Here is a 21,966-nt window from a genome sequence, read left to right as displayed (position 1 = left end):
ACACACACACACACACACACACACACACACACACACACACACACGAGATGAAAAAGAGAAGTCTGGCTGCATTTCGCCTAGGACCAAGCAGCCCTCTGTACTTACTACAATAGAGAATACAAGCAATGTGTAGCAAGGATGACCATGAGTCACCCAAACAAAGTCATATCATGTTCAGTACAGAACGGGACAATTATGTGATCTGGGCAAGAACTGAAAATTATGCACACATACACACGGTAGGTGCATACGCACATCCCCCCAAGTCCACCACAGGGTTGGAACCCTCCCTGCCACACGTGTGGCAATATCTCCATGTCACAAAGAGAAGAATTTTCTGGCATTGAAACTCTGTCTACTTATACCCAGTAAAAATAAAATTGTCTCTCCTTGTTCCCCACGGAGTGGCAGGACCCACTTTGCCTGCCCTTAGTTTTATTTCAGCATACATGTTCAAATGTTTCAAGTGATTTACTAAAAGATTTCCATCATAAGAATGGCTAAAAGGAAAAACAAAAACACTGGAAACACTGAAGAGGCATAAATCTACCACCTAGTAAACTTATTCTCCTGTGATAAGAAAAAAAGGAAATCATAATGTTGTAGGATTTTAAAACTCCAGGGAACCTTGATTGGTCATCAAATCCAACACCATCTAATACCCTCATAATAAGAGATGAAGAAACAGGGGCTCCAAGTGACTTGCTAAAGATCAGATAGAAAACAAGAGGCAGAAGAACTGAGACCTGAATCTTCTAGTACTACAACGCAAAGAAGCCCTCTTTAAAATGAATCATCTTCAAATAACAAGTCTTCTCTATTTATCAAAAGGAAATTAAATTGGACGACTAGAGAATCTAAATAGTTTAGTTCTTAACTTCCAATCATTCACAGGCTATCTAGGCCAAAATGATTTGATTACATCTGCCAACACTGTCTGGCTAGAACATTTTATCCAAGATGCTATCACTGACACAAACTTCTTACTGTACTAAGGAATTAATTGTCAGCTAAACATACTCGTGTCTTCATTCACAAAATATTTCTTGAGTTAACCATGACAGACGATTGACTATTACACCTGGCACTAATTATACAGACAGTCCCCAAAAAATGTCTAAATAATATTAGTAGGTTCTAGCCATCATGTTATAAACTCTGGTGGGAATGGAAGAATTAAGTATTTTAAAAAACCAAAATTTACACTAAGCTTCTCTCATGAAAATTTAAGCTAAAATTTTCAAAACAAAAATTTTAAAAAGAATTTAACAAGCATGGAAAGCCAACTCATAATGAATCCTATGGGTAGAAGGTGACCCAATAGCATCCTCTCTTCCTGCCTTTAGAAAGTTCAGTTTTGTTTTTTTCAGTTGTGTTCAAGTCTTCATGACCCCATTTGGGGTTTTCTTGGCAAAGATTCTGGAGTGGTTTGCCTATTTCCTCCTATAGCTTATTTTACAGATGAGGAAACTGAGGCAAACAGAGTTCATTCAGTGACTTGCCCTGGGTCATACAGCCTTTAGAGTGATCAGTGTCTAAATACTCAGAACAGAGTTTTCTAACATCATCTTTTTTTTTATTATTTTTTTCTAATCTCTTTTTAAAGCCATTCAAAAACTGTCTAACAGATTTACCAAATAATGGATTTTTGCCCCCTTTAAACATGTCCAAATTTTTTCATTTTAACCATTTTGGGGGGGGAATCATTCTAACTCACTTCAATATTTTATAATTCCAATTATCAAGACCTCCTTCCTTTCGCTTAACCTAACTCTTCTTGTCACTTTCAATTCATTATACCATGTTCTCTCTGTCACCAAGGCTTGAAACATCATCTTTGACTCCTCCTTCCTTTCTATACAGGTCAGTCATTTACCAACTCATTAACTCTTCCTCAATAACCTCCAGTTTCATCACCTTTGTTCAAACTGTGTCATCCATCTGGAATGTTATGCCACTCCCATCTGAAGACCTTGAACTTAGATCTTCCTGGCTTTGGGGCCAGCTTATCTCATTAATCATGCTAATTCTCAAAATGTCATTTTTATATTTCCTCAAAATATAAAATTTTTATATTTATATTCCCTCAAAAAGAATAGCAAATATCAATAGTTAATATGTATATTGGTATAAAAATATTATATATATATAACAAATACATTTCATATATCTATATGTATATATGTTTGTGTGTGTATGTGTATATGTCCTCCACTAAGATATTCTTCCTCCAAAGCTCCAACAGTAATCCTCAGTTCCCATAGACTTGACTAGTAGATAGCAAGATCTAGAAGGTCCTGAGAAGTTGAAAATAATAATAATAATTTTAAAATATTTATATAGTATTTTAATATTTTAATGTTTTATTTTTATTTTAATAGATTTTAAATATATTGATAAACATATTAAATATATTTTGTTTGTTATAATATATTAAATATATGTATAAATATATATATGAATAAATGTTGAAATATGTTTTAATATATTTTAATATATAATATATAGATTATGTTATAATATATGTAATATAATATGTTATAAAATATATGTATTTAATATATGGTGTTATTAATATATGCTTGTATAATATTATATATAAATATAATATATTTAATAATAATGAAAATAAATAAAAGCATACCTATAGCTTTTTAAGATTTGCAAAATACTTTACATATGTTATCATATTTGATACCCATGAGTCTTTGAGGTAGAGGCCATTATTATCTCCATTTTGCAGATGAGGAAACTAAGGCTGAGACAAAGTGCCCAAGGTCACATAGCTAATCAACATCCAAGGAAGGCAGCAGGTCTTCCTATCTCTACGTATAACTGAGATGCTTCCAGTTGCAGTGCTATGATACATTCTCTACATGTCATCCAAGTACAATTTATATATTCAAAGATTCCCTTCCAGGTTGGCTGAAGAATAATGATTTTTTGTGCCATGACAAGTCCTAAAAGATTTCTACTAATCCCTCCCACTTATCCCCTTCTCTGCACTCACTATTGTACGTCAGGGCTTTATCACCTCATACGTAAATTATTATAACTTCCTAAATTGGCTCTCTTGCCCACTGTCTCTTCCCTTTCCATTATCCGTATCAATGCATCAATCCTCGCAGGTGCCAAAATGATATTCCTAAAGTACATAATTAGACTATTTCAAGCCTCTGCTCAAGAAACTCCTGGGGCTTTTTCTTGTTGATTATAGAATAGAATACAGATACCTTTATTTGGAATTTAAAGTCTTACACAAACTGGTTCCAACACTTTACATTATACTCCACATGACAACTAAGTTAGTCTACTTGGAGCTCCCAATCTGGAATGCTGTCTTGTCTCACTGCTGCCTCTTGGAATTCTCAGCTCCTTTCAAAGTTCAAGTCAGTAGTCACTTCCTATATAAATCTCTTCCTTGAAACCAGGTTGTTGCTGCTCATACCTCACTCGTAAAATTTTTTTTTCTATATTTGGTATTTACATAAATGTGTATATATTATTTCCCCCCCCCTGAAGGCAAGGACTATCATTTTTTTTTCTTTGTATCTTCAATGGTAGCACAGTGCCTGGATGCTAGAAAAGATAAATTGTGGCAGGAGAAATAACTACAATTACAGAAAATTACAAAGCCTTAAAAGTATAAAGTAGATACATATAGAGAGACAGACAGAAAAGAACTGAACAGTTAATAATCTAAAAAGCGTTTCTCTTTAAAATGTTTAAGAACTTAAACTTGAGAATTGAGGTGCTTCTATTTCTGATGATGGAGAAACCAAAACAGACAGATGATGATGACTTGGATGAGCTGAGGAAATTAACCTGATTCCTAACTCCTTCTATCTATTCTCATGGTCAACATGATTCAGTAATCCACTTGGGAATAAACCTCTCACTTAAATCAAGATAAGGTTTGTACCATGAGGAATTCTTAGAGCATGAGTTAAATATTTAAGTTTCAACAGGGTTCTCTCTGCATAGCTATAAAAAAGAGTAAGTTAATCAATTCAAGAGAATATACAATCATAAATTTAAAGCTAGAAGGGATCTTACAAACCATCTAGTGTAGTCTCCTCATTTTACAGATGAGGAAACTGAGGCCTAGAAAGGTTAAAGTACTACTGTCACAGGATCTTAATAAGTGGCTGAGGCAAGGTTCAAACTCAGGTCCCCTAATTTCAGATTCATTAATCTTCCAATTGCACAATGCTGTCTTCCCAGCTAAGGGACTACCTTCTCCTCCATGAAAGTCATCCCTGATCACACCAATAAAAAATGTCTCTCCTGAAAGTCAAGGATCCTAGATTTAGAGCTAAAAGGAACACCATAGGTCCTTACTCCAAAACCCTCAACTTTTACCTATGCAGAGCCCACAAACTAAAGATTACAACAACCTACCATATATTCCACAGTATCCATAGGTGATGTCAAACTCAAATAGAAATGAACCCTGCTGGTCCGTACATAGAAAACCACATTGTCCTACTGTAGTTTTATTTATTTTATTAAACATTTCCCAATTACATTTAATTATAATTAGATATGGCTCTGTCATCCCCCAGGAGTTTCTCCAGCCCACAAATATGACACCCTCTGTCTGTCTTGGAGGAGTCACAGATTTAGAGCTGGAAAGGACCTTCAACAAGACTAATCAAACTCCCACATTTACAGATGAGGAAACTTCAGACCACAGGGATTAAGTTAAGTGATTTTCTCAAGATTGATCAAAGACAACCTGGGAGAGCCATAATTCAAACCCAGATCCTCTGATTACAAATCCTCATCTAATCCCATTATACAAAACAGTCCCTAAAATACCAAAAACAATGACAGCCATAAAAAAACTGGACTTAGAAAACTTTAATCTAGCAATACACTATTAGGTTAATTTCCTAAGGTGATCAGGGAAAAAGGAAAAGAACCTACATGTTCTTAAATATTTCAGCAGCTTTCTTTGTGGTGGGAAAGAACTGAAAACTGATTGGATGCCCATCAGTTGGGGAATAGCTAAACAAATTGTAGCTATGATTGTGATGGAATACTATTTTGCCATAAGAATTGATGAGCAGATTAATTTTTTAAAGCCATGGAAAGACCTACATGAAATTATGAAGAATAAAACAAGCAGAGACAAGAGAACATTATGACCACAACAGAAAAAAAAATTTTAAGAATAACTTGTATATGTCCATCTCCAGAGAAAGAACTTTTGAACAAAAAAATAAGACATAGTTTTATATATACATCTTTTTTTTTTCTTTTGTCAAATGATGCCTTCTCTGGTACAAGGAGGGAAAGGAAGAGGGAAGATACCTGGGAACTTTAATGTAACAAATAATTTTTTTTAAGAGAGTGGGATTGGAGAGGAGGGAAAACTACTATTTAAATGTAGCTTCTGAAGAGGACTCCACTCTCAGCTATTTCTGCCTCTTCCTAAAATTACACATCAATAAGATTTTAGACTTTGTTGTAAAATGACCCAGACAGCTCTGGTACTTTTTGTAAGGTGTTTGTTGGATGGTTTAGTTTTTAAATGTTCAGAACAGACTAGTCCACTTAAAGACAACAAAAAGAAGTCTGGGTGTCAAGATTTCTGGGTTGCTAGACTTTTGTTATCTGTTTTTTGTTTTTCTTTTTATAAAAGAGTTCCTGTTCCTTGTGAAGAAATCATTATGAGAAAAGAAGTGAGATTCAACAGCAGAGATAACCTTTTCACTAGATTAAGCACTGAAAAGTCATTTTTATAGGCTTATAAAAAGGGGAAAAAAAACCCACCACTTTGTTCCCTTAGCTTCCACCTGTTCTTTCTTTAAAATAGACCAAAATCCCTATTAATGAAAGTGGTTGATTTGGGTTTTTTCCCTTTAATTCTGCTTTGAAGATCTAGATCACAAGAAAATGACTGAAATCAAAAATTTCACAACTAAAAACTTCCCAATAAATGGGGATGATAATATGCATCCTACCTATGATGAGAAATAAAAAAGCTTTAAAATGTGCTTGATAAATTTAGGCCATGGTTATTCAATGGGGACTCCAAGACATGGCAACTACAGGTGATCTTGGGCCAATCTCCTGTGTCTTCCAGCTGATAAAAGGTATCAGCAAAGTGGGTGTTTTTGAAGACCTGGCCAAAGAGGATGGTGTTTGGCCAAGTATAGGCATATTCCTTTTCTTCCTTGACTTTTATTTGTCTCTGACTTTGTCTCTCTCTCTCTCTGGGATCCCCCCTCTCTTCACCCTTTCTCTTCTCCATCTCCTCTCTTTACAGACCCTCTATGAACCGGTACAGGGTAGCACCAGGAAAAGAAAAGGAATGTCATAGAGAGGAGTCCTGTTGATGTTAAGGAGCTATATACTACTATCTGCTTTCTCTCAAAGCTACCTACAGAATCTTTACTGAAATATAAAAATTATGTTCACAGCTATTTATATTGAGTAATTTAAATATTCTATATTTTGAAATCAATTTTGACCGATAGTAACTTTTTTCTGATTATTTCTATCTTAGCAGCCACAGCAGTTCCAATCTATTAATGGGCAAGTCCGATTTAGAGCCAAAGAATCGATTATAAAACTAAATTGTCACATTTGTTTTTCCCTACTTTTCAGTAGGTTTTTATTACATTCAGTGAAACTGGAACATTCTCTTTTAGCCACCCATGTAAAAGTAGGCTGTCACTTTATAATGCAAAGGGTGAGTTGTAAATAATCTGCATCCTGGCATATTTAGATAGAGCACTAGACTTGAGTCAGGAAAGCCTAGGTTCAAATCCCACCTTATGGGTCAGCTAGATAGCACAGTGGATACAGGGCCACGCCTGGAGTCCTGAGACCTGGGTTCAAATCTGACCTTGGACACTTTCTAGCTATCTGGCTCTTGACAAGTTGCTTAACACCAACTGCCTAGCCCCTTGCCACTCTTCAGTCTTAGAACTTATAGGAAGACAGAAGGTAGGAGTTTTAAAAAAATCCCAGCTCAGAAACTAGTTATATGGCCCTGGGTAAGTTATTTAATTTCTCTGGCTGTCAGTTTCTCATCTATAAAATGAAGTGATTGAACTCAATGACATCTAAGATCCTTAATCTATGATCCTGTAATTCACAGTATATTAGAACTCCAATTGGTCTTGGAGATCATATTCTTCAACATTCTGAATTTACAAATAAGGGAACTGAAGTTTGGAGAGGTGAAATAACTTATACTACCTTAGGGTATCCAAGCAGAGATGAATACAATTGAACCAAAGAATTTCAGAGTTGGAAGGAATTCTCAGAAGCCATTTAGACTACCTCACATTGTTACTATTAAGTCTTAAGTCATGTCAGACTTGTGATCCCATTTGGGGTTTCCTTGGCAAAGATACCAGAGTGGTATGAGCCTTCTCCAGATCAATTTACAGATGAAGAAACTGAGGCAAACAGGGTTCAGTGATTTGCCCAAAGCCCCACAGCTAGTAAGTGTCTGGCCACATGTGAATGCAGAAAGATGAACCTTCTTGACTACAGGCTTGGCTCTTTATTCATTGTACCACCTAGCTGATCTCAAATACAACATTTATTGATTGCCAACTCTTGTTTTGCCAAAGATATTTCCTGGCTTCAGACTCAGCACTCTAATTGCCCTAAAAACCAACTCATAGACAATAAGAATTCCCACGATGATACACCCTATGAGTGGGTGTCCAGCCTCTGCTTGAAAACTTCCAAATTTCAAGAAACCATCTCCCTCTAGAGATAGTCCATATCTCACTTTTGTATGGTTCTAATTGTTAAGATATTTTCCCTAGCATCAAGTCTAAGTTTGGTTCTCTGCAACTTCTACCCACTTGTCCTGGTTCCATTCTCTGGGGCCAAATAGAATAAGTCCTACCCCCTCTTTCATAGGACAGTCCTTCAGATACATGTTCAAGACAATGATCTGTACCCACTAAGTCTTCTCTAGTCCAAATTAGAGCTTCCTTCAACCAATCTTCATATGGCATATGTCATGAAATGACATGATATCCTCCATGTCCTCTCCTGGACACTCTCCAGTTTCTAAATGCTCTTCATAATCCATAGCACTCAAAATTGATCTCAACACTCAAGATAAGTTCTAACGATGGTAGAATATATTAGGACTGTCACTTCCTAGTTCCTGAAAACTACCTCTCTTAATGCAGTTTAAGTTGTCTTAGTTTTTTTTGGCTGCCACATCACACTAATTCATATTGACCTTGCAGGCCTTTAAAACCCACAGACCTTTTTCAGAACTGCCATCTATCTATGTCTCCCCCACTTCATATTGTAAAGTTTATTTTTTTACCCAAGAGTGAGATATTACATTTATCCCAGCTGAAATTTATCTTATCTGATTCATCCCAATGGTCTCTCTCATCTGTCAAGATCCTTTTGGATATTGACTATCATCCACTCTATTAGCTATCCTTTCCAGCTTTGTTTCATCTAAAAAAATTGAAATATAACTATAGAAGTGTTCTATAGCATAGGAACAAGCAGAGTTCCCTGCAGTACTCCAATGGAGACTTCCTATTATATTAACAATTATCCATTTTGAAATTTATACAAACTGATGCAAAGTGAGCAGAACCAGGAGAATACTGCATACAGTAATGAAAATGCTCTACAATGATCAACTGTGAAGGACTAAACTATTATCATCAAAGGTTCCAAGATAACTCAAAGGGACCCAGGATTAAAAATGCTATCCACAGCCAAAGAAGGAACCATTGGGAGGAGTTTGATTGCAGATCAAAGCATGCCTTTTTTTATTGTAACTGTGAAATGCATCTTTTCTCATAGCATGAGGAATATGGAATATGCATTACATAACACTGGCATAACCTATATCAGACTATTTATTTATAGGCTAGAATGATGGGGGAGACCCACATCTGAAACTCAAGAGTCAGATAACAATTGTCAAAAACTGTTTCTACATATAATTGAAAACAGTAGTTTAAAAAAATTATTTTAAACACCCAGTCTTTGAGTCTATCCTTCTAATCATTTCTAATCCAACTCTTTCCATCTTTACCATGAGAATAATGAGATCAAAATATTTAAGAAAATCTAGGTAAAGGATATCCACAGCATTTCCTTCATCTACATGTCAAAATAGGAAAATGAGATTAGTCTGATATAACCTGTTCTTGATGAAGCCATACTGGCTCTTTGTAATAATTTCTATAATTCCGTCTCCTGCTTCCCAAAGAAGTAACTCCAAACCTTCCTTTTCCTGAAGTAGTTGTTCCAAACCCTCTTCTGTCACCTACACTCCACTCCTAGCCCATGCCTTCTCTATCAGCAAATGACCATCTCCTTCCTTTACTGAAAAGAAGCCAGCCATCTAACTTGAACTCCTTTTGAAGCCAGCCATCTAACTTGAACTCCTTTATCTTTCTCCTCCAAGGTTTAAAACCTCTCTGTGATTGCCATCATTCTTTCCTTTCTTTCTTTCCAGTCTGCACTCTTCTTTGCCAAGACTAACTTCCACTTGTGTCATTAATCCCATCCCCTCCAGTCTCCTCCAGGGACCTTGGTCCATAGATCATAATCTCTTGTTCAATTTCAATCTCTCCCTCCCTATTAGCTCCTTTTTCTCGGCAATCAAACATGTTTAGATCTTCCCTATCCTAAAAAAATTTACTTACCCTGACCCCTCAAGACATCATTAACCTCTCTCTTTTCTTTTATTAAAAAGTTCTGTAAATATAATCAGTCACCACCTCCATTTCTTCATAGTCCTATAATCTAGCTTCTGTACCCCATTCACTCTCTCATTATCAGTGACATCTTAATTAATAAATCCAATGATCTCTCAATCTTCATGCTCCTTAATATTTGTATAGCATCTGAACAAGATCATCCTTTTTTCTAATAGTCTTACCTCATTTGACTTCCATGATACTATTTCTCCACCTGGTTCTCCTGCTATCTCTCATTTGATAATTCTTCTTGTTCCCCAGCCCTAGCCCCATCCTTACTTAACAAATGTAGGTGTGACCCCAAGCTTCTGTCTCTGACCCTCCTCCTCTCATCTATTTCACCTATTCACATAGCTCCAAAACTTACATATTCATTCAGAATCTCTCTTCTAAACATGAATCCCAAATTTCCATTCCTACAAAAATTCAACATATCCCAAAATAAGTTCACCAAAGGATCCTATATTTAGAGCTGAAGGGGATGGACCTTAGACACTATCTAGTCCAACCCTCTCATTTTATAGATAAGGAAACCGAGACCACCCAAACATAAAGTTAAAGGTCTGACCCAAAGTCACCCACATATCAAAAAGCTGAGTCAAGATTCTAAACCAGATCCTTCATCTCCATGTTTCCATTGAACTACCTCCAAAAAAAAAACCTGTCACTCAGGTTTAAAATCTCAGAATCATCTTTGATTATTTCTTTTTCATCATCCCACCGCCTTCATCCACTTAATTTGCCAGAGACAAGTAAACAGATAGAATGCTGGGCCTCTAGTCAGGGAAACCTGAATTCAAACATAGACTCAAACACTTACTGTGTTGAACCTGGGCAAGTCTTTTAACCTGTTTCCTCAATTGAAAATGGGGGTGATATTAGGGCCTACACCTCCAAAGGTTGTAGTGAGGATAAAATGAGATATTATAAAGCAATTAAGCACTATCTCTAACACACAGTAGATGCTTAAGAAATGCATATTCCTTTCCTTCCAAATTCTCATTCCAGCAAGACTGGACACCCAGCTGCTCCCAAACCTCATCTTGCACTCTCCCATTTCTGTGCAGTCACAAAGGCTATTCCCTATGCCTCAAATCTGGAAATACAATCCTTTCATATCTCTGCCTGCTAAAATCTTAGTAGAATAATAAATTTAGACCTGGAAAGGCCCTCACAGGACATCTAATCCAACTCCCCTCATTTTAGAGATGAATAAAACGACATTCAAAAGAAATTAAAGAATTTGCCCATGGACTAACAGGTTAAAAGCAATAAATAGTCTGGGAAGACTTCACTACATTCCCCTCCTCTACAATATGTTGCCTTCTCTTCCTTCAAGACCCACCTAAGGTACCTTCCTCCTCTATGAAATCCCCATGATCTTCCCAGCTAAAAATGATCTCTCCCTCTTCAAAGTTAGAAGATCACAGACTTAGGGCTGGAAAGAATCATGGGTGTCCTCTAATAAGTAACTCCCTTACTTTGATGATGATGCAGGTGATGATTTAGCTGTAATTTAGGACTCTAAAAGAAGGAATCTTAAGACAGAGTTCCAAGAGGAAGGAGAACTTTTCTGTTACCTTTAAACTGGCTGTTCCAAGATTTTTTAGAGTCCTTTGATGATGAGGTTTTCTTAAGGGCACTTTGCCTAAATCTCCCCTTTACCCATCACATTTTGCTCTATATCACACTTAGTGTGTTCATCATATTATCTTATTAAGACTAGAACACAAGCTCTTTAAAAGCAGGAACTGTTCATTTCTTCATTATATTGACAGATCCTAAGTCCGGCATCTTGCATATAATAATAAGTATTTCTATTAAATTAGATAGGTTGCCTGACAAGAGGGACTAGATCCCAGGGAATTAAGTCTCTTTTTCCTTGGGCCTTTTTCCATCATCCCATGAAAATCATGCTTCCCATTGCCATTCAGTTGTTTCAGTGATATTCGACTCTTAACGACCACATTTAAGGATTTTCTTGGCAAAGATACTGAAGTGTTTTGCTATTTCCTTCTTCAGCTCATTTGACAGATGAGAAAATTGAGGCAAAACAAGAGTTAAGTGATTTGCCCTGGGGCACACAGCTAATAAGTGTCTGAGACCAAATTTGAACTCAGGAAGATTAGTCTTCCTCACACTGGGCCTGACATTCTTCTATTCATTATACCACCTAGGTTTTCCCATATGCAACATTTATTGATTGTCAACTATGAGTTTTGCCCAATGGAGATGCTGGAGGCACAAAAAAAAAAGGAAATAAAGGGAATAAAGTATCCTTGTCCTCAAGAATTTTACAGTTTAGTGAGAGATGGCATAATCGCATGAAAAACTTAAAGATTTACCAAAAAAATTTACAAAGAAACAATAAGAACCACAGAATCTCAATGTCCCTTAGAGTCAGTTAATCTAATATATACCTGAAGAGGAATCCCCTCTATGGCATCAGCAAGTAAGTGATCATTCAACTTCTACTTTAATACTTCTAATGAGGAAAAACCTGTTGCCTTCTGGGACAGTCCATTTCATCATTTTCCAAGAGTTCCAAAGATTAGGGAGTTTCTTCTCTTATAACGCCTCAATTTGCCATTCTGAAATTTCCACTACAGTCAAGTAGTACAAAACTAATTTCTCTTCTACAAAACAGATCCTTCAGCTATTTGAAGTCAGTGATAACATATTTCCTAAGACAATTTCTTTTCTAGGTTAAACACCACCATCAATCCCTTTAATTCAAGCATTCTCAACCACGTTTGTGTGGAACTATTTTGTTTTGTTTTGTTTTTTAACAACAGGATCTCAATATAATTGGTTTCCTTTATAATTCTACTTGTTTTATTTTATGAATTTAAAAATATTTTTCTAAGAAGGGGCCCTTAGACTTTGCCAGACTGCCACAGGAAAGATCAAGTCTCCCTACTTTAATTGCTCCTAGCTATTCTCCTCTTTAATTCACTCCAGAAGTTTCTCAAATTCTCTTAAAATGTTACACTAAACAGAACATAACATCCCAGACATATTCCAACCTAAACAGATACATTGGCCCATCAATCCCTTCTCTCCTTATAGCCCCCTCCAATTGTAGACACTATAATGGTTCTATCAACGTAATAATCTAAGATAGCTACATTTTTTGCCTATCACGCCATACTAGTGAGCTTTCAAGCCAATAAAACTATCAAGAGTTAGGTTTGATTTTTATTTAATTTATGTTTCTTTGTTTTCCACATAAACTGCTGTGTCTCTCTCATCACTGCTACCCCCCACCCCTATCTGCCACTTGGGCAGTAGATTTTTTGGAATCCAAATATGGCTTGACATATCCCTTTTAAATGAAATCTTTTTAAGACTTAGCCCATTCATTCCAGCCTGTCAAGACCTTTCAGGGTCTAAATTCTGTCATTCTTATTGGCTATCTCTTATAATTTTATATCAACCCTCATTTCTTTTAAAGGGGCTAAATTCCTAAAGTTGTACCTTAAACAGGAATCCAGCTTTTCTTTCTTTCACTCACTCATCAAAAATGCAGTAAGTACCACCCAAGTGCAAGGACCTGTGGTAGAAGGTCCTGTTCCTACCATAAGAGACCTTATCCAGACACATGTACACCAGTCAGGATTTTTATGGGATCACAGCTAGACCCCATAGGAATCCTGCCCTTCTAAAAGCATTGTAGACTTCATTACACATTCCACACAGGAAGCAGTGGTGCTGCTTGTGGTGGTGAGCACCAAGGGTGGAGTCTAAAAGCAGGAAGAACTGTGGCAATGAAGCTGTAAAATTAGTAATATAAAAAAAAAAAAAGAAACAAAACAAACAAACCTTAACAGTTGAGGCCCAGGAGTACAGTCAGTCAAAAGGTAAAAGTTCTCCCAACTCTTGGAATTGCCAAAAGATCTCTTCCCTTAAGAGTCTCGGGTGGCATTAAAGCCAAACCATCCCTGGCATCATCATTCATAAGATGGATAGCAACATAGGGCTGGAGATGACATAATGGCCCTGTGATTTCATTATTCTAAGGAACTCTGGTGTGAAGCAGAGTCTATAACTGAGAGTCACAGATGTAGACTTGAATCTTAATTCGTGAAGGATTAAGTGATTTGCCACTGGAATCACACTGCCAGGACCTGTCAGAGGTAGGACTGGAACATAGTTCTTCCTGACTCCAGGGCCAACACTCTAGTTCCAACTCTTCTTGGCAAATCTCATCCTTATAAAATTCTTTTTGAAGGTTTGAGAGGTAGTAAGTACAGCATAAAGAGCCAAATTGGCCTTGGAATAAGTTGTAGAGAAGGCAGGATTGCACTGAGAGAGGGAGCTTCACCTGGGAGTTCTGTGGATCAGTAAAATCACAGGCCCAGTTCCCATCTCTATCTTTTAAAGTTTACAAAGAGGATTCCTTATTTGACCCTGTTGGGGGTGGGGGTGTGTGGTACATGTATTATCATCTCCTTTTACAGATTAGATAACTACAGTTCAGAGAGGTTAAGGGATTTGCCCATGTCACAAACTAGTATCACAGGCTGGCTTAAAACCCAAGGGTCTTGATTCCAATTTCAACACTCTGCACACCTTCTGCCTCATCTTCTTAACAGCAAACCCAGTATATACATTTAAAAGTCATGCAGTTAATAATAATTTGACTTTATTTATATCTAACCTCTCCCCTAATGGGCCAATAAAAACTAGAAGTATTTTCCCTTAAAACTTACTAGACATCACTGTGGGATGAATTTATAGCCATGTAAGAATACCTAAGAGAAGCATTTCACACATAAAATCACATGTGTTCATCACTATTTAGTGTGCTGGTTATCAAACCATTGAACAAACACATAGCCCCTTCATTTAATTAGATGTTGCTTAATAAGCAGTCCTCAATTCCCAAACTCAAAATAAAAATAAAACAGGCGTCACAATAGTTCAGTAGTTGTTGCTCAGTTGTTTGTCAGTCATGTCTGACTCTTTGTGATCCCACTTAGGGTTTTCTTGGCAAAGACAGTAAAGTGATTTGCCAATTCCTTCTCCAGATCATTTTACAAAGGAGGAAAATGAGGCAAACCAAGTTAATTGACTTGTCCAGGGTCAAAGAGCTAGTAAGTAGCTGAGCCTGGATTTGAACTAAGGAAGTCTTCCTGACTCCACCTAGTGACAGAGAAGGTGGGCAATGAGCAGTGAAGGAAGTAGGACCCTCATGCTCTGAAATCTTGTATTTCTCACAAGTTAGCACTAGTTAAGCATAAACTGCAAAATCTGTATTACTGGCTATGTGGCTACTCCATTAGTCCAGGACTATGGGGCTCCATCAGCTCCAGGGCTACTCCATCAGCACTGGGTTCTGGGGATACTCCACCAGCCCAAGGGGCTACTCTACCACATGGGCTGCTATTCCACAAGCTCCCAAGGCTACTTTACCAGCCCTACAGTCATTCCACCAGCCTTGACTATTATACTATCTTAAAAACCTCCTCTTCAAATAAAATGCTTTTCTGACTTCTATCTTGAACAGAGTTTGAGTCTCCCATTCTTGGATCAAGACCCTGCTACAAACTTGGCTGTGTTTCTCCCACAACACTAGACTGGCCCCCTCCATCCACTTCACCACCTAGTACCATAGTACTCAGTCACAAAAGCATAGTGGATATTCGATAAATGTTACTACCTGGCAGGGAATTAACTAAATTGCATATTACTGATGAGAAGTATCAGAAAATGCCTCAATCTCCTATAAGTACAGTAGTATCCAAGTAATTATCAAGACAATTCTTTTAATTTCTGCACCTCGTTGCCTCCTCTACAAAATGGAGGTCCAGGATTCCTGTAGCCCTGTGCATTTTTTTAAATTTACAATTAAATACTTAGAGGTATATTCTAAATCAAGGACTTTTCTATTACAACCATTACCCCAACAGTGCACAAGAACTAATATCCCAGAGCTCCTAAAAAGACAAATAATTAGGAAGAAACCAGCTTCAAGAAAGCAAACAGAAAAAATGACTGTTCAAGAAATATTTGCTCGCTAATTAATATTGATGCTTACAATTTGTTGATAAGCTCACTTCTTTCATGGAGGACCCTACTCACATATCTCTGAGAAATGGCAACATACTTAGCAAAGTGTATGTGATGAGATTGCTTAATAAATAACTTTGGCAACTGACTATTATTCTCAACACTGTACATTTAGTTTAAGTTAAAAAGGAAATCCAATTAAGTACCTAAATTGAAATGCAAACAGGATGCTTCTGGAATTTATTTCTGATTTGGTTTATTTGGGGTTTTGGTTTGGTTTTTAAAAGTGTCAAGCAAGCAGATTTTGCCCTCTTTGCTACCCTGACTCCTCCTCCCACTGTAGGGTCTCAAACGCTAAATATGACAGATGTAATTTATTTCCAAGGCTTTAATATCCCTTCTATAATAAGACTATTTTCATTTATCTGAATTTTTGGTTCAGTAATTTCTCTCTATTCACATGTCCATCATACTACTTTCAAGCTCTCATTACTTCTTCCTGAATGACTACAAGAGCCTCCAAATTGGTCTCCCTCTCTCTCCAATCTAATCACCACACAACTACTAAAGTGACATTCCTATAGCACATGGTGGTCCAAATCCACTCCAGGCTCAATAAACTTAAGTGGTTCCCAAGTACTTTTATTATCAAATACAAATGCTTTGGTTTAGCAAACTTAAAGCCTTTCACACTTTAACTCCAGGCTTATTGCTGCCTTTCATTAATTTATTCTAGCCAAACTGACCTCTTTGAAGAACATCTCATCTCCTGTGCACAAACTATCCCCCCTCTATGCCTGGAATGAACTCCTGCCTGACCACATTTTAAAATACTTCATTTCTTTCCTGTGGCTCAATCGAACATAATAGACTTCTCTACTAGCAGCAATGCAATGATCCAGGACAACTCTGAGGGACTTATGAGAAAGAATGCTATCCACATCCAGAAAAAGAACTGTGGGAGTAGAAACTCAGAAGAAAAACAACTGCTTGATCACATGATTCAATGAGGATATGAATGGGGATGTAGGCTCTAAACGATCACCCAAGTGCAAATATTAATAATATGGAAATAGATTTTGAACAATGATACATGTAAAACCTAGTGGAATTGCTCATCAGATCCAGAAGGGGGGAGAGAGCAGGGGAGGCAAGAACATGAATCATGTAACCATGGAAAAATATTCTAAATTAATCAATTAAATAAAAATGAAAAAAAAAATCACAGTTGTCTCCGAAAAATAAAATAAAATAGAATACTTCGTTTCCTTCAAAACTCAACACAACTACCACATCCAATATGAAGCTATTCCTGATTCCATAAACCTCAAGTAGCACCCCACTAATATTTCCTTATACTAATATATCTACTTGTACACACACATATTTTGTCTCTCCCAATAAGATTATAAACACCTCCCTAATGGCAGAAACTGTTTACTTTTTTTAATCTTTGTATCCCTACCACTTAATGCAAATGGCATAATCACATAATGCAAGGCATTTAATAAACCCTTACTGACTGATTTATTTAATCGGTATAGTGAATTCTCCCCTATCCATGCAGACTTGCAACTTATTTGTAACTTAGATGACTTCTAATTTTGTGAAATTAGTCATATGTCACTTGGTGACTGGCCTGGGGCACAGAGAGATTAAGTAACTTGCCCAGAGTCACAAAGCCAGTATGTGTCAGAGGTAGGACTTGGACAGGCCAGCCCTTTATTATCTATTACACCAGTTCCTGTCAAACTCAAATAGAAATGGGGTCTACTAATCCTTAAATAAGAATCCCTGAAGACCACACACTGACTTAGTTTTACAATGTAATGTTATCTAGATTATATTGTATTTTTATTTAGTTAAATGTTTCCCAGTTACATTTTAATCTGATTCAGGCCTGCATCTTGGACATTTCTGTTATCTGCTGTACTAAGTTGATTCTACCAGAGTAGTACAAGTACATTTAGTTTATTCATAGAAGATCTAAAAATGAGTTATGGCTCTGAAACTGACACTAGCAATATAATAGTGAGAAAGTTGTTTGGCCTTCAGTTATATTATCAATTAAATAAATATTGCTCTTTCATGGGGTTAGAAGGTTAGAAGAAAAGCATTCTCTGATCCACATAGGGTCACAGATATGTGAGCTCTTACATTTTTTTAAAACCCACTTTTAAGAAGTAAAATTAAAGTGTGAATCCTCAAATTTTGGTGGCATTTCTCTATGTATCTATGTATTAAAATAAACCTATAATTGTATTATTTTTAAATCATTATATTTGTACCTTACTCTTAAATGCTATGGGGGAGTTCCCTATTTAATGAAACTCTATAGTGCCCTTTCAGAAATTGAAAAAAATTGTTTTATAATTGGAAAAAAAAATCACTCTTTAATTTGTCTACTTTGAAAGTTTGTATTTTCATTTAGCAAAAAGACACACCTCTTCATTCTCAACATGCTTCCTTTACACTAGGTCTCCCCAACAGGTAGATGCTCCCTTTACACTAGGTCTCCCCAACAGGTAGATCATGATGGACCAGTAGGTTTTGAACCTTTACAAAAGATTAAGCTGCCAACAGGTTGCCCATTATACCCCACTCTCCAGGAGAAACTTAACAAAGTTCAAGAGCTACACACACACACACACACACACACACACACACACACACACACACCCCACATGCACACACCAACTTCACATGACTTAAAGGAAATCGAAAGTAGACTCTCTCAGAAAAAGATGGAAGATGCCATTCTTACAAAGGAAACCACACTTATATCAAGTAAAACAAGTAATATAAGGGCATTTTCAGCTGACCAAACAGAGATGCCCTGACAGCATGATAAGCTTTCCTTTGAGAGATCAGGGAAGATGATTCCCCCTGATCAATTCATGGAATAGAACACAGGAAACTTCAGTACCTGAAAGACCTGGGTTTGAATCTGGCCTTAGACAATTATCAGTTATGTCACTGAACTGCTCTGTGCCCTTTGGTTTCCTCATCTACAAAATGGAAATATGGGGATCCATGGGCAGAAATGGAATATGGTCTCTATGGCCACAATGGCTTCAACTCCCTTCTAGCTCTATATCTATGATCCTAAGATTCCATTCAGAGCTGACGATTTTAGAAAGAAGGAAGGTGGTGCAGTGGACAGTACTCTGAATAACGAGGCATACTTCAATTTTGACATTTAAATTATGGGATTTCCTGTCAAGTCTCTTCTCCCTCCTCGTTGGGTCTTAGTTTCCTCACTTGCAGAATAAGGTTTTGGACTAGATACTTCCTGAGGCTCTTTCCAGTTTTCCAAATCTTATAATTTTCCTAAAGTTCCAATGAATAGTAAGTCCTCAGCTGGAAAACCTATGAGTTTCCCAGATAGTAATGATAAACTCAATCCTTCTGAAGATGACAACCCAAAGTCAACAACAAGGTTGAAATTTACCAAAAATGACACCATCTTCAGAACTTTTGATTTCCTTCCTCATAGTTCTTTCTCTTCCTTCTCTATTCTCTCCCCAAAATACACACACACACACACACACACACACACACACACACACACACACACACACACACACATTCACACACACAGAGGAAGGAAAAAAAATCACTTTCTTTTTTCCCTTAACTAGACAAAACACAAAACCTGTCTTTTTAAAAATATATTGATTGGGTTAAATAGAATGTTATATCCCCATTTTCTGTTTTTAACTAAAAACCAGGGGAAAGGCACATTTTACAATGCATTCTGAAAGACAAAACCTTCCACAGAAAATATAGTTGCTATTTGATTTTCCTTGGAGTATGGGATTTTATATTGGCCAAAGGATCCTTGTAGTTATTGTTGTTGGGTCATGTTCAACTCTTTATGACCCCATTTGGGGTTTTCTTGGCAAAAATGGTAAAGTGGTTTGCGCCATTTCCTTCTCCAACTCATTTTACAGATTAGGAAACTGTTGATAAACATTATACCTAGTCAGTGTCTAAGGTCACATTTGAACTCAGGTCTTCTTGACTCCAGGTCTGGTGTTCTATCCACTTTACAACATCTAATTGTCCTCATTTCTCTCCTAATGCCTAAACTTGCTCACACAAAGCAAAATTTGGCTTCCCCTTAGTTATTTCTAACAGCCAGGGTCTTCACATTCTTTCAGTTTCAGACAACAGTATGTCATGACACTTAGGATTCATAATTCCTAATCAATATAAAACAATTTACCACAAAACCCATAATACTCAACTGGATATAGCAGCACTTAGTCACTTTCATCTAATGTGCTCCATTCACTGAAACTAAGAACACAATAATTCTTAGACACAGACCAAGCTATGGTGAAATCTGAAAAGCTTAAAGTACCTTAGTCTAGGACACTGCTATGCACACTGTGGGTGCCCCATAAATATTTGGTGACTGACTAAGAGGTAAATTATCATGCCTTGTAAATTGCCAGTCTCTCTCTTGACTTTTCATGTGGGTGTACTCTGGAATGATTTTTTTCCCCAAAAATCAGGCACCTGTATAACCAAGAAGCTATTGCCCTCAAATTTTGCAAACATTCCCTAGAGCAGCAGCACCCATGTCTACTGAGGTGAACCAATGACCACTTTTAACATAACAACGCTACAATAAATGCTGTTGCATCACATCCTGAACCTTAAAAACGCTGCCAGAATGATGGTATAAAGTCTCAGAAACTGCCACAGAGCAGTAAAAGACTTACCCAAAGAAAATTGGAAATAAACAAAACAGAAACTTACTTTTCATAGACCAGCTCCTCATCGGTGGAGAAATAGTGGGTATTTATTGTGCTTTTTGGTCTATTCCTTAAAGTAGCAAAATATAAGCGATCTGAAAGACAAGTTTAAGAGAAGAGAAAATATATCAGAAGTGGGACCAGAGGTTGTAGATCCACCTCAGAGGACACCGATCACAACCCTCTCATTTTACAATAAGGAAACTGAGGCTCCAGGAGATTGTGTGATATGCCTAAGGTTCTTAAGCATTAGAAATGGAATATGAAGTCAGGTCCTAGAATCAATGCTCTGCCAGTCCAATGACTGAGTATTTGAGGGGTGGGAGCTAAACAGCAAAGGATGCAGAAGGGCACAAAAGACCAAAATAATAATTTCTCAGATTTAAAGACATCCTCCACCACCATCAAAAAAAAAATAAAATAAAATAAAAACATCTGGAATTGTCTCAAACCAGTTTCTTGCTGCGAACAACAGAAACTGGAGAACATATTCCTAAAGGAAGAGGTAAGGGGACACACTTAGAGATAGCCTCTCTGTTTTGGCCCATTTAAAAGGAGTTGGGCATACAACAAAAGAAACAATTTTTGCTCCAGAGCTGCTAGACCTTGAGACTCCCAAGGGAGGACTATGAAAAAGGGGTAGGAGGGTGAGACAAAGGGGTGTGGTTTGGGGAGGGGGTGGGATCCAAAAGAATAGAGCGGTCCGTAGGATGGGGAGGAAAGCAGAGAGGGGGAGAGCAGTTCCCCTTAGGGTGCCGTGGGGAGCCCCCCCTTCCCGCTGCGTAAGAATTCCCAGAAAGGGACAGGGGACGGGCTGCTTCTGGGAGATGCGCTCGGAACAGGGATCGATCCCAGGAGGCGGGGAAGGACCAGAAGCCGGAAGCGGCAAGGGGGTCTTCGGGGAACGAGGGGGTACGCACCCAGGGGGGCGTGGAACAGCACGGCGGTAGCCGAGGAGCCCCCCTGGCGGGGGAGCTGCATGACCGGGACAGGACAGGATTGAACTGAACTGGACGGGACTGGACGGGACGGGACGGGACGAGATGGAAGGGGCGGGGCGGGGCCGGGGGATCAGGGGGCTGCCCCTCACCTTTCAAGAACTCAGAAGCCCCGATTAGGTCTCCGGCGTCCGCTGCCATCTTAAGCGCGAGCCGTATTCCAGAGGGCTTGATCGTGACTGGTTTCACCCACCCCCCGGGAGTTCCCTTCTTCCCCAGGGCCGAAGAGCTCGGAGCCCCGAGGGCGAAGGCTGGCGGAGAGAAAAACGGCGGCGGCAGCGGCGGCGGCTGCGGCTGCGGCGGCTATAGCTACAGCAGCGGCGGCGGCAGGACCGGGAGCAGAAGGCGGAGGCTGCTGGGGGGTCAGCGCGCGGGGCGCCCCGGGGACATTCCGAGGGGAGCCCGAGCTCGAGCTCTGCCTGCACGGGGCGCACACTCCCCGGGCCGCCGCTGCACCGCGCCCGACCCCGCTCCGCCGCC

General features: G+C 38.1%; 1 protein-coding gene across 3 annotated transcripts in view; it reads right to left on the bottom strand.

The window, feature by feature from the left end:
• Nucleotides 1-21,650, bottom strand: part of CDC14A (cell division cycle 14A) — a 248,117-nt gene extending 226,467 nt beyond the window's left edge. For all 3 annotated transcript variants that reach the window (XM_044672154.1, XM_044672153.1, XM_044672152.1), the window contains exons 1-2: nt 21,579-21,650; nt 20,493-20,583 (exon numbers count right to left, since the gene is read on the bottom strand). In XM_044672154.1, coding sequence (XP_044528089.1) covers nt 20,493-20,583; nt 21,579-21,627 — 140 coding nt within the window. In that variant the 5' untranslated portion in view covers nt 21,628-21,650. The remainder of the gene's footprint in view (nt 1-20,492; nt 20,584-21,578) is intronic.
• Between the last annotated feature and the right edge of the window lie 316 nt (nt 21,651-21,966).

The sequence above is a fragment of the Gracilinanus agilis genome, chromosome 4, assembly GCF_016433145.1.
Source record: "Gracilinanus agilis isolate LMUSP501 chromosome 4, AgileGrace, whole genome shotgun sequence".
In the NCBI taxonomy this organism is placed as follows: Eukaryota; Metazoa; Chordata; class Mammalia; order Didelphimorphia; family Didelphidae; genus Gracilinanus; species Gracilinanus agilis.
Note: the sequence above shows the minus strand (reverse complement) of the source record. Positions and strands in the feature narration are given on the sequence as shown.